The sequence below is a fragment of the Nomascus leucogenys genome, chromosome 14 (genome assembly GCF_006542625.1).
Source record: "Nomascus leucogenys isolate Asia chromosome 14, Asia_NLE_v1, whole genome shotgun sequence".
NCBI lineage: Eukaryota > Metazoa > Chordata > Mammalia > Primates > Hylobatidae > Nomascus > Nomascus leucogenys.
In genome coordinates this window covers 10,414,572-10,428,396 of record NC_044394.1, presented here as the reverse complement: position 1 = coordinate 10,428,396, position 13,825 = coordinate 10,414,572, and the positions used below count along the sequence as shown (strand labels likewise).

Here is a 13,825-nt window from a genome sequence, read left to right as displayed (position 1 = left end):
TATCACCACAATCTATTTCCGAAACTTCTTACCATTTCAAATGGAAACTCTGTACTCATTAAGCAGTAACTCCTCATTACCCTCTCCTCCCAGCCCCTGGTAACCTCTACTCTCCTTTCCGTTTCTATGACTTTTCCTATTGTAGATATTTCAGCAAAGCACAATCATACAATATTTGTCCCTTTATGTCTAGCTTATTTCACTTTACCATCATGATTTCAAGTTTTCTCTATATTTTATAGCATGTATATACAATATACAGCAAATAGCATGTATCAGAACTTCACTCATTTGTATGGCTGAATAATATTCCATTGAATGTATATACCACATTTTGTTTATCCATTCATCTGTTAACAGACATTGAGATTGTATTCAACTTTCAGCTACTGTGGATAATGCTGCAGTATATACTGGTGTACAAGTATCTGCTTGAGTGTCCGTTTTCAATGCCTTTGGGTGTATACCTAAGAGTGCAATTGCTGGACCATGTGGTAACTCTATGTTTAGCTTTTTGGAGAACCACCATACTGTTTTCCACAGAAACTTCACCATTTTACATTTTCAACAGAATGTACATGAGTTCCAATCGCTCCACATCCAGGGATGGTGTGGTGGATCATACCTGTAACCCCAGCATGTTGCAAGGCTGAGACAAGAGGATCACTTGAGTTCAGGAGTTTGAGATCAGCCTGGGCAACATAGTGAGACCTCGTCTACAAAAAATCCAAAATTAGCCAGGAGTGGTAGTACACATCTATAAAGCCAGCTACCTGGGAGGCTGAAGCAGAGAGTCACTTGAGTCCAGGAGATTATGGCTGTAGTGAGGTATAATTGCGCCACTGCCCTCCTGCCTGGGCGACAGAGTGAGACCTTGTCTCAAAAAAAAAATTTTTTTTTCCTTCACATCCTTGCCAATTTGTTTGGACTTTCTTTCCTCCTTCCCTTCTCTTCCCTCCCTTTCCCTCTTCCCTCCATCCTTCTTCCCTCCCTCCCTCTCTCTCTCTCTTTCTCTTTCTTTCTTCTTTCTAGTACAGATGGTAGTCTCACTATCTTTCCCAGGCTAGATTATAAATCCTGGGCTTAAGTGATTTTCCCTCCTCAGCCTCCCAAGTAGATTGGATGACAGTTGTGTGCTGCCATTCCTGGCTCGCTCTCTCTTTTTTTAAATTCTAGCCATCCTGGTAAGTGTGGAGTGATATCTCGTGGTTTTGATTTGCAATTCCTTAATGACTAATGATGTTGAGCACCTTTTCATGTTCTTACTGGTCACTTGTATGTCCTCTTTGGAAAAAGTGTCTATTCAAAGTCCTTTGCCCATTTTGTAATTGAGTTATTTTTCTTTTTGTTGTTAAGTTGTAGAAATTATATATTTTTAATATTAAATTCTTATCAGATATATTACTTACAAATCCTTTTTTCCATTCTGTGAGTTGCATTTCTACTTTCTTGATAGTGTCTTTGGGTGCACAAAAGTAATTAAATTTTGTGAAGTTCAATTTATCTGTTTTTTCTTTTGTCATCTATGCTTTTAGAGTCATATTTTTTAAACCATTGCCAAATTCAAGGTCATGAAGATTTCCTCCTGTGATTTCTTCTGAGAGTTTTATAGCTTTTGCTCTTAAGTTTAGGTCTTTGATGCATTTGGGGGTTAATTTTGTATATCACGTAAGGTAAGGGTTCAACTTCATTCTTTTGCATGTGGACACCCAGTTTTTCCCACACCATTTGTTGAAAAGACTATCCTTCCCACACTGAATGATCTTGGCACCCTTGCCAAAAATCAAACCTTGTTTGGATTGATGACACCTGGAGTCAATGACCAGAGACTCTTTCAACCACGGAGAGCTGGTAAAGGATCTTGTCTGAGAGTGCGGCCGACCCCACCTCCCAAGCAATCCTCTCTGTGGCAGTTGCTGCAAGGGGTACTGGGAATGATATGGCTGTCAACAGGAATCTACTTCTTCAAGGGATGTTTTAACTCAGCACTTTAAAAGGAGGCAGGGTGGTTTTCTGGGAAGAGATGACAGACGTGCATTTGAATCCTGACTGACTCCAGCTCTATGGTACTGGAAGTTACCTTATGTCTCCAAGCCTCATCTGTGCAATGGGAAGGTCATATAGCTGGCCACATCCAATCAGTCTGCCCTGTCATTACTCCAGTGGCATTACTCCTCACAGCTCTGTCTCATCCTCTTGCTGCAGGACTGGGCACATGACCTGACCTGGCCAAATATGGTTATCGTTGTCCTGTGCCCTGAGTAGATATTGGACCCTCATGGGAGCCAACCAGTCCCCCAAGATAGTTTGCTCTATGCACAGAAAGCAGTCTCCCTTTTCCCCTGGGAATAACGGCTCTAAGACCATCTGAGCCTAGGCTGCCCTAGTCATTTTTTCTTGCTGCTTGGGTAGGATGTACCTGAGAGCTGAGCCAATAGAGAGGGAAGTCTGGCTAAGAGCTGGAGCCAAGAAGAGCCCAGGCTTACTTGACTCCCTGGAACCAGCTATGCCTGAAGTCTGCTCCTGCTTTTATCAATTATGTAGAGTAATACATTCCCTTTTCGGCTTAACCTATTTTGAGTTGGGCTTTTGTCAGTAGGAGCTAAAAGAGCCCTGACCAGTATATATTTCTCCAGAGCAGTTGTGTGGATTAAGAGAAATGAGGCCAGGCGCAGTGGCTTATGGCTGTAATCCCAGCACTTTGGGAGGCCCAGGCAGGAAGATTGCTTAAGCCGAAGAGTTCGAGGCTAGCCTAGGAAACATGGCGAAAGTCCAGTCTCTACAAAATTAAAAAAAAAAAAAAATAGCTGGGCATAGTGGAGTGTGCCTGTAGTCCCAGCTACTTGGGAGGCTGAGGTGGGAGGATCACCTGAGCCCAGGAGGTTGAGGCTATGATGAGCTGTGATCATGCCACTGCACTCCAGTCTGGATGACAGATTGAGACAGACCCTGTCTCAAAGAAAAAAAAAGAGAGAGACAGAGAGATTGCGAAGTTCTTGGCAGTCTGCATGCATTTTGAAAGACAGAGAGACCAGCAAGCCTGGTTTTCTGGTGTAGCCACAACTGACAATAGTGGCAAAGGAGAATGGGTTGTTTGTATGGGTGGAGGAGAGAGGTGGGCATATGATCCCAGGGGGCCAATCCGAGTGTTTCCCTGTGATTGTTCTAAGTAGAACAGCAGAGCCATTTCCTTTCCTTTTAAGCCACTAAGCTGGATTTCTGTAACCCACAGCTGCCTGCAGCCAAGCCCCCTGCCACATGAAGAAGCCCATCTGTGGTAGGAGAGAGTGATGCCAACACACAGAGAAAACAAATGAGAGAGAAAGCAGAGAGAGAGAGAGACAGAGAGAGCGAGCATTCTGAAGGCCAGCTGCCCCTCCCCTGCGCTTCCCAAGTCCTGTGCTTGCCAATAAACTGCCCTTTTTCTTCAGCTTGAGTTGGATTTCTGTCCGTATGACTGAAGGATTCCTGACTAATATGTCCAGAGGCCAGCTGAGGTGAAGCCATAAAAGACCCGCTGGATTGGCTGGACAGCCAAGACTGTGACCCTCACTCCTGGCATGGGAAAAGGCCAACATCCTTCCCTGCCGAGCAGCTCTCACCTCTGGGTCTCCAAGGCAGACTGAGACCTGGATGGGGACAGACAAGGCTGACGCAGGGCACTGACACACTTGAATACCCTCTCCAATTGCCACCCTTCAAATCCTTTCACTCAGTGATTGCACTGTCTACAGTGTGCCAGCCAGTAGACAGAACTGTCATGACGACTATGTGGCTAACTAACCTGTTTCCCCACCTCTTGCCTAGTTTGAGGGAGGAGGCCCAGTTCTTCTTCTCTGCTGGTCTGATGAGGGTGAGAGCATGAGTGGTCCTGAACCCCCATGGCCGACTCAGTAGGTGAAGAAATGTCCAGGCAGGAGGCCTCAGTGACACTCGGTTTACCTCCCTGTGGCCTCGGTAGCACTTGGTCCATTTCCATGAGATCTTACCATGCTATGCCCTGTGTACCCAGCATGGCACCCTACATTTCTTCACTCATGTTACTCAACAAACATTGATTGAGCACCTATATGTGCCAGGCATATTCTAGGATCAATGATAGAACAATGAACAAAGCTCCATTCTAGTGAGGGGAAGCAATAAACAAAATAAGTAAGTAAAATAGTCTCAGCACGTCCAGTATCAACAACCAAACAGAGGAAGGGAGGAAGGGAGTGGAGGGAGTGAAAGTAGGCTCCTGTTTTACATCAGATGGCCAACGATGGCCTCTCCAAGAAAGAAGTCTGGGACCAAGGAGGAGTGTGTCTGGCACACTCAAGAAATGGCAAGGAATTGCTGGTGGGAGGGGACCATGGTACAGGCACTTTGATAAACAGCTTGGTGGCTCCTAAAAAAGTTACCATTAACTGCTTTGGATGCTGGTGGGGAAAAATGTTAAGAGTTATTATTTGGTCCAGCAATTCCACTCCTAGACATACCCAAGAGAAATGAAAACATATGTTCACACAAAGACTTGTACATCAATGTCCATAGCAGCATTATTCATAATAGTCAAATGTGGAAACAACCCAAATGCCCATCAACTGATGGTGAATAAATAAAACGTGGTATCACCAGGTAATGGAATATGATTCAGCTGTACAGAGAATGAAAGTATCAATATGTGTTACAACATGGGTAAGCCTTGAAAACATTAGGCTAAGTGGAAGAAGCCAGTCACAAAAAAAAAACACAGAGTATATGATTCCATTGATATAAAATGTCCAGAATGGGCAAATCCACAGATACAGAGAGTGGATTGGTGGTTGTCAAGGGCTGGGGAGTGACAGTGGTGACTGTTGCACAGTCTTGTAAATAAAGTAAAAAGCCAACGAATTGTACCCTTTAATAGTACATTTTATGCAAATAATATCCTTAAAAAAATTTTTTTTGAGACAGAGTTTCACTCTAGCTGCCCAGGCTGGAGTGCAATGGTGCAATCTCGGCTCACTGTGACCTCCGCCTCCTGGGTTAAAGCGATTCTCCTGCCTCAGCCTCCCGAGTAGCTGGGATTACATGCACATGATACCATGCCCGGCTAATTTTTGTATTTTTAATACAGACAGGGTTTCATCATATTGGTCAGGCTGGTCTCGAATTCCTGACCTCAGGTGATCCGCCTGCCTCGGCCTCCCAAAGTGCTGAGATTACAGGCATGAGCCACCATGCCCGGTCTCAATTTTTAAAAAGAAAGAAAAAATGGCAAGGAGTCCAGAGCATGTGAGAGAAAGAGGGGGGATGCGGAGCACATGACACTGCAGCCATTGCTCAACACATACTTGTTGTCGTGATGTGAAGGCAAGAAGAGTTAACCACTTCTTAACCTCTGTCTTTCCACCCTGGGGAAGAGACCTCTGGCTCCCAAAGGGGTGAGAGTCAGGGAGGGCAGCTCCCTCTGGGCGCGGCAGTTTCTGGTGTCTGAACCGATGGGGACTGTCATACAAATCCCTCCTATGTCAGGGGAAAGATCAGCGAGGCATGGGAGAAGGGGACACCTGAGCCAACATGACCAAGGCCAAGACTGGTGACTTAGAAGGAACAACCCCAACCTCCATGTTCCCTTTCCCTGGGCCAAACCTTCCCTTTTCCCCACTGATAGAACCTGTCCTGGGTTCTCTGAACCTCAGTTTTCCTGCCTGTGATTGGGGGAGAAGGGAAATTATCCCTCGGCCTTGGCCCAGAGCCTGATAGAGGAAGAAGAGGCAGGGCCCTTGTGTGATGGGCATGGGGGGTGGGGACAACTGCGCCTCTGCAATGGTGCCCCTGGGACCCAGGCCAGATGGGTCCCCCACTCTGGCTCAGATGGAAGTTGCAAGCACAGCACCTGGAAAGGCAGTGCATTAAGTCAGATGGGCCCCTCTCTCCCAGCAAGGTCCCCAGGGAGAGAGCCCCGGAACAGGTAAGTTTCTATGAGTGAGAAAGGAGCATGAGGAAGTCTTGGAACATAGGCGCTGTCCAGGTTAGCTGTCCTATGGGAGGGATCAGATGACACAGAACACTGTCCATTCCCCCCACTCCGGGTGGCGATCAGGGCAGCCACATTTCCTCTTGCCCTTTGCAGAATAAGTAGACGAGTCTACTTTAGAGATGAGAAAAGTGGAGGCCCAACGAGCCAAATCCCCAGAACTAAAGGTGTAGCTGGGATTTGAACCCAGGCCTCTCTGGCTGCACAATCCGTGTTCTCATTCATTTCCCTCAATGTTATTCCTTGGCAGCGGGACCTAGCGAGAAATGAGAGTGGAGGCACAAGGCGCGGGCCCAGTGTCTGGGAGGCAGCAGTCAGGCAGGCTGGGAAATCCTGGCTGGCAGCAGGAGGGCGAGGGACTCCAGGCCTGAACCCAAGCCCCGGACTCCTGGTTTGAACGACTCCAGATCCCCACCTAGTGGTAGGAGGGAGCCACTGCCCGGACAGCGCAGGCAGTCCACAGATGACAGTAATCCGGCCGGGTCACCAGCAACCGTCCTGCGGCAAGAAACGCCCCTCCCCTGGCCGCGCTTCCCTGGGAGAGGGAGGAGGTGTCACCAGCGCGCGTGCGCACGGAGGCTGATTGGCCTCAGGATTTCGTCGCCTTTCATCTGCAGACACCCAGCACGCACCCCTCTAGTCTAAACCCCCCAGGTTTAGGGCACATTAAGGCAGGGTCTCCTCGGCCCGCGCCTGGCCTCCAGGAGGGGAAGGGGGCAGGCCCAACCCTGGCCGCCGCGCTGGGCTGAGGGGAATGTCCCCACTAGCAGAGAGCCCCCAGGCCCCATCCTCAGCCGCCCTTACGGTCCCCCAAAGGGACGGGAACCATCACTCACTGGTCCAGGCTCCTGGCCGGCCCCACTATGAACCACCATGAGCAGATGCTGGTATCCCCACTTTGCAGCGGTGATGGAGGAGGGGTAACTTGCCCAAGTCCATACATTCGTTGACTACCAACACGAAACAGGGCGTGAGTGGGCACCCAACTCAGGAGGAAGAAGGCAGAGAAGCAGCTCCCTGGAGAAGGAGCTAGTGGGCTGAGTTTTTCGGAGGAAGGCAGGAAGAGCACTCCAACCCCAGGAAAAAGCATGTGCATATGCAGAGGCCAAGATAAGGCCAGCAAGATTAGCCTAGAGGTGGGCAGTGGGGGTGGAGTCCTGGGAAGGGGGGCTAGTAGGCAGGACTCACACAGGCCCCAGTGCCAGGCTAAGGAGGCTGGGCTTGACCCCAAGAGCAAGGGAAGGCTTTGGGAGGCTTTAACCAGGGCAGTGACTTCATCTCAGCTGCATTTCAGGAAAGCTGTCTGCGCCACAAGAAAGATTGTGGGGGCAAACATGCTAAGAGCTTCCCCAAGGGACTCAGATAGAGAGGTCTGCCCTGGCCTTGGGGAAAAAGGTTGTTGCTCCAGAATCCAGAAGTTTCCAGACCCTTAGGGAGCAGAGAATCACTGGCACAGCTGGAAAGCAAGGTTTGAGGGCTGGGAGTGTCTGTGGATGGCCTGGAACTTTCTCCTGCAGAGGCAAGTCCTCAGGCAAAACATACACACTCCCTGGGCCTCAGTTCCCCAGGAGACAGAGGAGGCCTGGTTGGGGAGACCCGAAGCCCTCTGGAGCTCTCCGCAGGGGACTGAAGTGTACTTGGAGGAGGGGCCTCTGGCCCAGAACCTGGGGGTGGGGGGCTATCCTGGAGGGACCAGGTGCACTTCATTCACTCATCCAGCAAGGGCTTTCGGCACTCCTGCCACGTGTTATGCACATACACATGCACCTACCACACAGACACACACACACACGAACACACAGAGATATGCCCATGTGAAGATGCTTGGTGGGGTAGTTTCCTTGGAGAAACCAGGCCAGTTGCCGGCTCCCCAGCCTCTCTGAGGCTCTGCGGCTCCGCTCTGCCCCCAGTTTGCTGGGGCTAAGCCTTTTCCCACCCCACCCCTATGCACTGCCGTGTCTTCTCTTGGGAAGGGATATATTCCTTGAATGTCTCTATCTTCTACCAGATCATTGGCTCCCTCAATGGGGGCGCTGGTGTCTGTTTCACCCATTGGTGGGTCTCCTGGCCCAGTGTAGGGGTATGTGTGTGGGGTTGGCAGGGTGACCTATTGGGTGACTTGCTCAGAACTGAGGGTCTCCCAGAACTCAGAATGCCAGTACTCAAACCAGAACTGTCATGGGCAAACGGGGACAGTTATGGGCAGCCAAAGCATGGCAGTGTTGGACAGCCCCCCAAGAAAGAAATAAATAAGACCCAGAGTGGGAGCTGGATGAATGAACTGACCAGCCAGTCCAGGGCTAAACGTAAACCAGTCCCAGGACAGCCCGCCACAGGGCTGAGCCAAAAGCCAGGGGGATTTTGTGGCCCAGGGGTGTGGAGCAGGAACGCCAGGCTCCAGGAAAGGACACAGGCCTGGGGTCAGCCAGAGCCTGGTGTGGCCCTGTGACCTGCTTCTTAGACACTCTATGACCTTGGGCCATTTTCTCCTCTGTAAAATGGAGATAATCATACCAGCCACGCAGTGCTGAGAATTCAATCAAATGTCTGCGTGTATGTTAAGCACACAGTGGCTGTTCCACAGCTGCTTCTGTCGGGCTGAGGAGTAGGCACCATGGAGCTGGAGGACATCCTGCTTGTTCTCTTTGGCAGAGAAATAAATAATATTGACAGCGAACATGAGCCACGCCCTCAGCTAAGCACAGGACGCACCCCCCTCTCGGGTAATCCTCTCAACGCCCCTGTTAGGGTTTTACGCTGAGAAGCCCCTGCCCCGACCAGGGGTCCTTGCAGGCCCAGCTGGGCTGACTGGAGCCATGAGGCCACCCTCCCCCCGGCCTGCTGGACTTGGGCTCTGAGCCAGGCTGCTTCTCCCACGGACACACCTCCTGGCCAGGACATCCGGGCACTCCCTCCCCTGCCCCGTTTGCCCTTTTCCTGCTGCAAGCCTGACTCTCACCCATCATCACTTCATCAGCGAAAGTTTCCAAGGGCCAGGCCCAAGGGATTGTGAAAGAGCTCCATCCTTTATTTACTGGATGGCCTTGGGCACCTCGCTTCATTTCTCTGAACCCCAATGTCACGTCTGTGAAACGGGGACTCATAGTCTCCACCCAGCCAGTGAGGGTCCGGGAGAGGCCACATGTGAAAGCGCATTAACTGCCATGAAGGCTTCCTCGCAAGTAAGAAATTAGCCTGAGGGACCCCCTTAAACATGGGTGCCTGAATGGCCTTCATTGGTATCCCTTTCTCTCTTTGGAGTCTCTCTTTGGAGAGAAGTCACACACAGTCAACAAATTGTAGTGCTGGGCACCAAAGTCACCCCCGCCCCCCGCCCACAACCCCCTAGTCTGCGTCTCTCCAAAAGCAGCTTGTTCGAGGTGGAAGGCTAAGCTGTGACTGACAACTTCACCCCACAGGGAACGGAGGCAGCCGGGACCTAGAATGCAATTTCCTAATTGGGAATTCATCGAGGCCACCAACCCAGTCTCCCACCCCAAGAATCTTGGCCAAGGTCCTCAAGGTCTGTGATTCCGCCTATCCTTCTGGCTCAGGTTCCTCAAGCATTAAATGGGAACGCGGCTCTTCTCTGAAGCAGTTGAGGCTGGGGGCGGGACGGAGGGGAAACTGGACCCAGGTCAATTGGCCATTTGCAGATCAACTTGATTTTAGTCCAAACTACTTATTTTGCAGATGAGGCTTCTGCAGCCCAGAGAATAAAGTCACATTTTCGAAGAGCACTCACAGCTCTAGCGGCAGAGTTCGACCTTGTACCTACCTACCTCCTGTCCAGTTTCCTACCAAGCAGCTGCTTCAGCCATAGATAAGCATGTAGATAATTATTAAATCACCAAAGATTTGGTCCTATTCTCTGCTACACTGTACTTTGAAAGAGAAAAGAGCTGAGAGCCCAGTGCAGGGACAACATCTGGCCTGGGTCCCATCACCCAACCGGTGACTGTATCGCAGTGGAAATGATCCTCGACTGGTGTTAACCGGGCTGCTTTCTAGCCGTGTGCCCTTAGGAGACGTGTGTAGGGTTAATCTCTGAGGGTGCCAGAGCTCATCTGGGGACATAAAGGGTCAGCTGGAAACAGGCTTCTAAGTCCCACCCCCTCCAACTCCGGCATTCCCCAGCCAACGGGTCTTACATCCCCAGCCTCCTCCTATTCAGACCTGACCCAGAGCACTGGTGGCTTTTAAACCAAGGGCGAGATTCTCAGGCTGACCCCTGGGCCCTCCCCAGTCCCCACCACCTCCCGCTGGAATAACGCAGCTCAAAGCCTCCCCTACGGAGGCAGGAACTTAGGTGAGCAGCTCCACAGGGCACATCCTGCCCTCAACCCTGAAGACCCCGCCCTGAAGAGCCGGGTGAGGGTGGTGAGGAGGGCGGGTCGGAGCCGAGGGGGCCCTCTCCTCTGGAGGAGCGCTGGATCGCCGCCGATCCTTCCCCTATCCCGCCCCTAAGTCCTCACCGTCGAGTGGGCCCCGCGCTCCTAGGGCCGTGCGCCCCGCGCGCTGCGGATCCCAGCCACAGCCCCCTCCTGGAGAGGCCCAGGAGGCCGGCGGCTCACTTCCCGCAGAGAGAACGCGAGGGCCCAGCCCCGCGGGCGCGCAGAAGAGGACAGGTTGCGGTCTGCAGCAGCCTGGAAGATCGCCGAGCTGGCGCTGCCGGGCGGTTCCGGCAGCAGGGTAGAAGGCCCCACCCCGAGCCTCAAGCCCACCGCTCAGTGTGTCCGCAGCCCCGGAGTCCCTCGGTCCCTCGGCGGCCTGTGCCGGGCTCCGGACCCGGCTCTGCATGTGTGGGTGGCTGTGCCTCCGTTCCCGGCTTGCCGGGGTCCGCAGTCTGTCTCCCGCCCTCGCCCTAGGCGGCTGTGAGGCCGCGGCCCGGGCCCTGGCCTGCAGCGCCATCTCGTGGGCCTGTGGGGAGTTGCCGAGGCCCGAGGCCTGGGCGGGGTCTGGGTTCGCTCCCACTCGTGCTCCCGGCGGGGAGCTGCGGGAGCTGCCAAGAGGACTCACTGGGAAACCAGGCGCGGCCGTCAGCTCTGGAAATCGGTGCTTCCGGAGTGGGTTCGGGGTCCCCGGCCCCATCCAATAGGAGGAACAGATATGCGCCTCCGGAGAGCCCAAAAGGAAGTCCAAGTGCAAAACCGCCCCGGGCGTGCTCGGACACATTCAGCGCCCGGCGACCAGCCTCCACCCCGAAGGCGCTCCCGGGAGGGTGCCCAGGAGACCCGGAGCCCGGGCTCCCTCCCAAGAGGGCGGGGGCTCCCTCCGCTGCCGCCCAGTCCTGCGAGCATGGAGCACTCGGCCTCCTGCGGGATCCCGCCTGACCGCCGGTGCTCCGCACCTCGGGGCCAAGGACAGCGAAGGAGTGGGAGGAAGAGGGACTGAATTTTGGGTCCTTCCCAGAGCGGAGGAAGGCAGGCTGGGGAGGCGGGCCCGGGAGCTGCGCCCTTCGGGAGGGCAGGGCCAGGCCACACCGGTGGCTCCGGTTCTCCACAGCAGCGGCGGGGGAGTGGAGGAGGAAGGGCTTGAGGGCTCGGAAGATTCCGATTAACCCGAGAGGAAATGAGGTCCCCCGGGCCTTGGGATCTGTGCGGCTTAGCCGCTAGGGGTCTCTCGGAGCCCCCGCACTCACACCCTCCATCTCCGAGTTCCTCCGGGAATCGCACGCGCCACCCCACACCGACACGCACAATTCCCTCTTAGACCTCACACGCCCCACACGCGAGGGCCCGAGGCGACAGTCTAGGCCGCCAGCAGGTATCGCCATCGTCCCAGCACAGGCCCTCCTGCCACGCGTGTGCCGGCGGCTCTGCCGTCCAAGGAACCCGGGCCAGGCTCTGAAGGGTTAAGGAGGCCTTGCGGCACCGGAGCGGCGGGTACGAGGGGCGCCTAGGCTAATTGGCGACCCCGGGGACAATGAGGGCTGGGAGGCCTGGGAGGAGGGTGGCTTAATTGGATATGGGAGTGGCCTAGCCTTTGTCTGGGACAAGGCCCAGCCGCCGGGCGCGGGTTCCCGCAGTCGCACTCAGGCTACCAGCTGGGGCCCCGCGGAGCGCCGGGTGGGCGACTCGGAGGGGGACATGTGCGGTGGGAGGTGGCGGCGAGAGTGGGGTGGGGGATCTCGAGGCCCTGGAGTCCCATCCCACCCCACCCGGGTTGCTGCAGCAACGATGCGGCCTAAAAACGGCCGCGACTGGGCCGCCCCGCCTGGCCTTCGCAGGCACCCGCCTCCCCCACGCCCATGCCCGCACCCGCACCCGCACCCGTCCTGCGACCCTAGGTCGGTGCTGCCCCCTGGTGTCCGCAGTCCTGTACGTAGGCCGCCGCGGGCCTGCAGCCGACTCTTCGTCTCCCTCCTGATGTCCTGCTGAAATTGAGAAGCCGCGGGACGCAAACTCGCCCCTCCTCTAGGAGTATGAGAGGCGTTTCAGCCCAAAGCGACCTCCAACAAACGTGCTGCCCACGGGCTTCTATTTAGGCTGGAAAACGGGCTTCTGTGTCCCCGTCGGGTTGGTCTGAGGCAGGGAAGCCAGAACCCACCCTCTGGGGTTGGGATACGTTCTACTGCAACCTCCCACTCGTGCACTGGCTGAGTCCCCTCCCCGCTCCAGCCGCATTCGGCGTGGCCTGGGGGCAGCCCCCTCCTGAAGAGGCGGGCCTGGTTCTCTCTCTCTCTCGCTCGCTCGCTCGCGCCTTGCAAATGTATCGGCCCACAAAGGCGTCCTGGGCGTCTGGGGGCCCAACTGTCCATTCCACCTTCACCATCACCCTTCCTCCATCTCAACGTCCCTGGTGTTTTGGAAGCCAGCACCCTCCCCAAGCCCCACCCTGTGCAGTGCCCAAGGTGGGCAGCCCGTTGGGGCAGGGCGTTCAGGGTCCCCAAGGCTTAAAGAGGAGAGAACTGGGAAGGAGATGGCGTGCTCGGTTACCGACCAGACCCAGGGCTGAAGGAGTGCCCGCCCAGCTCCCACCCCTTCCCCACACCCCCTGCTAGAAGTGGGGGCTGGAGACACCTGCTAGCTGGGCAAGGAGGATGCGGCTCTGAGGAGCTCACCGGCGCGGGGCGGGAGGCAGCTGTCCTTGCAGGAGTGGGTCTCGGGAAAGGACCAGCCTAATGGAGACTGACACAGCTGGACCCCGGAGAGACCCCAGCCAAGCCCATTATTATACAGGGGAAACTGAGGCAGGAATGGAAATAGCCCACTGACCCCACTCCCCACTCTCCCAAGAGGGATTTAGATAGAAGAGTTAAAGTAGGAACTTTTAGTCCAGATTTTGCCACTCTAGCCAACAGCCCTGACGCGGAGGAAATGTTTGTCTTCGAGGTTCAGGAGGCAGAGAGAGGGGAAAGAATTCTAGGCTCAACGATATTTGGCGGGGTGTGGGGGGGTGGGACACAGCCGAATCCCTCCGAAGGGAGAGGTTGGACACGGAACACCCACCCTCCCAGCCCACCCACCCAGAAGCATTGAAAGGAGATGCGTTTCCAGTGTGGTTTCCCGGAAAGGGAGTCAGAAGCCAGGAGTCCAGGCCGCTCGGCTGCTCTCCTCCCGGCCCGGGTGGGTGCCCAGACCCGTGGCGCGGAGCGGCCAGAGCGGCCGGCAGGGGGAGCCCAGCCCCGGCCTGGGACGCAGCCCGGCCTCGCGGCTCCGCCAGCGCCCGAGCCGCCCTGCCGCCGTGCCGCCCTGACGTCCCCGGAGTGCAGCTGCCGCCGGGCGAGGGGCGCGCAGCCTTTTGTCCCCACCTCTCCCTCCTTGAGCGCGTGCAGCGCCCCAGCCCCGCGCGACCCACAGAGCGCACAGCGCCGTTCAC

At 54.8% G+C, this 13,825-nt stretch overlaps 1 protein-coding gene and 1 long non-coding RNA gene across 2 annotated transcripts; both read right to left on the bottom strand.

Moving 5' to 3' along the window:
- Nucleotides 1–1,688: 1,688 nt before the first annotated feature.
- On the bottom strand, nucleotides 1,689–3,323 carry LOC115838371. Its single transcript, XR_004033381.1, has 3 exons — nucleotides 3,312–3,323; nucleotides 2,365–2,367; nucleotides 1,689–1,789 (listed from the first exon to the last, which is right to left on the bottom strand). It is a non-coding gene; the product is annotated as an uncharacterized LOC115838371 (long non-coding RNA).
- A 7,408-nt stretch (nucleotides 3,324–10,731) lies between these two features.
- On the bottom strand, nucleotides 10,732–11,780 carry LOC100600222 (putative uncharacterized protein C17orf82). The gene is given in 3 exon segments (XM_003278494.3): nucleotides 10,732–10,877; nucleotides 10,880–11,545; nucleotides 11,648–11,780. Coding segments are annotated over 3 exon segments (945 nt in total).
- Nucleotides 11,781–13,825: the final 2,045 nt, after the last annotated feature.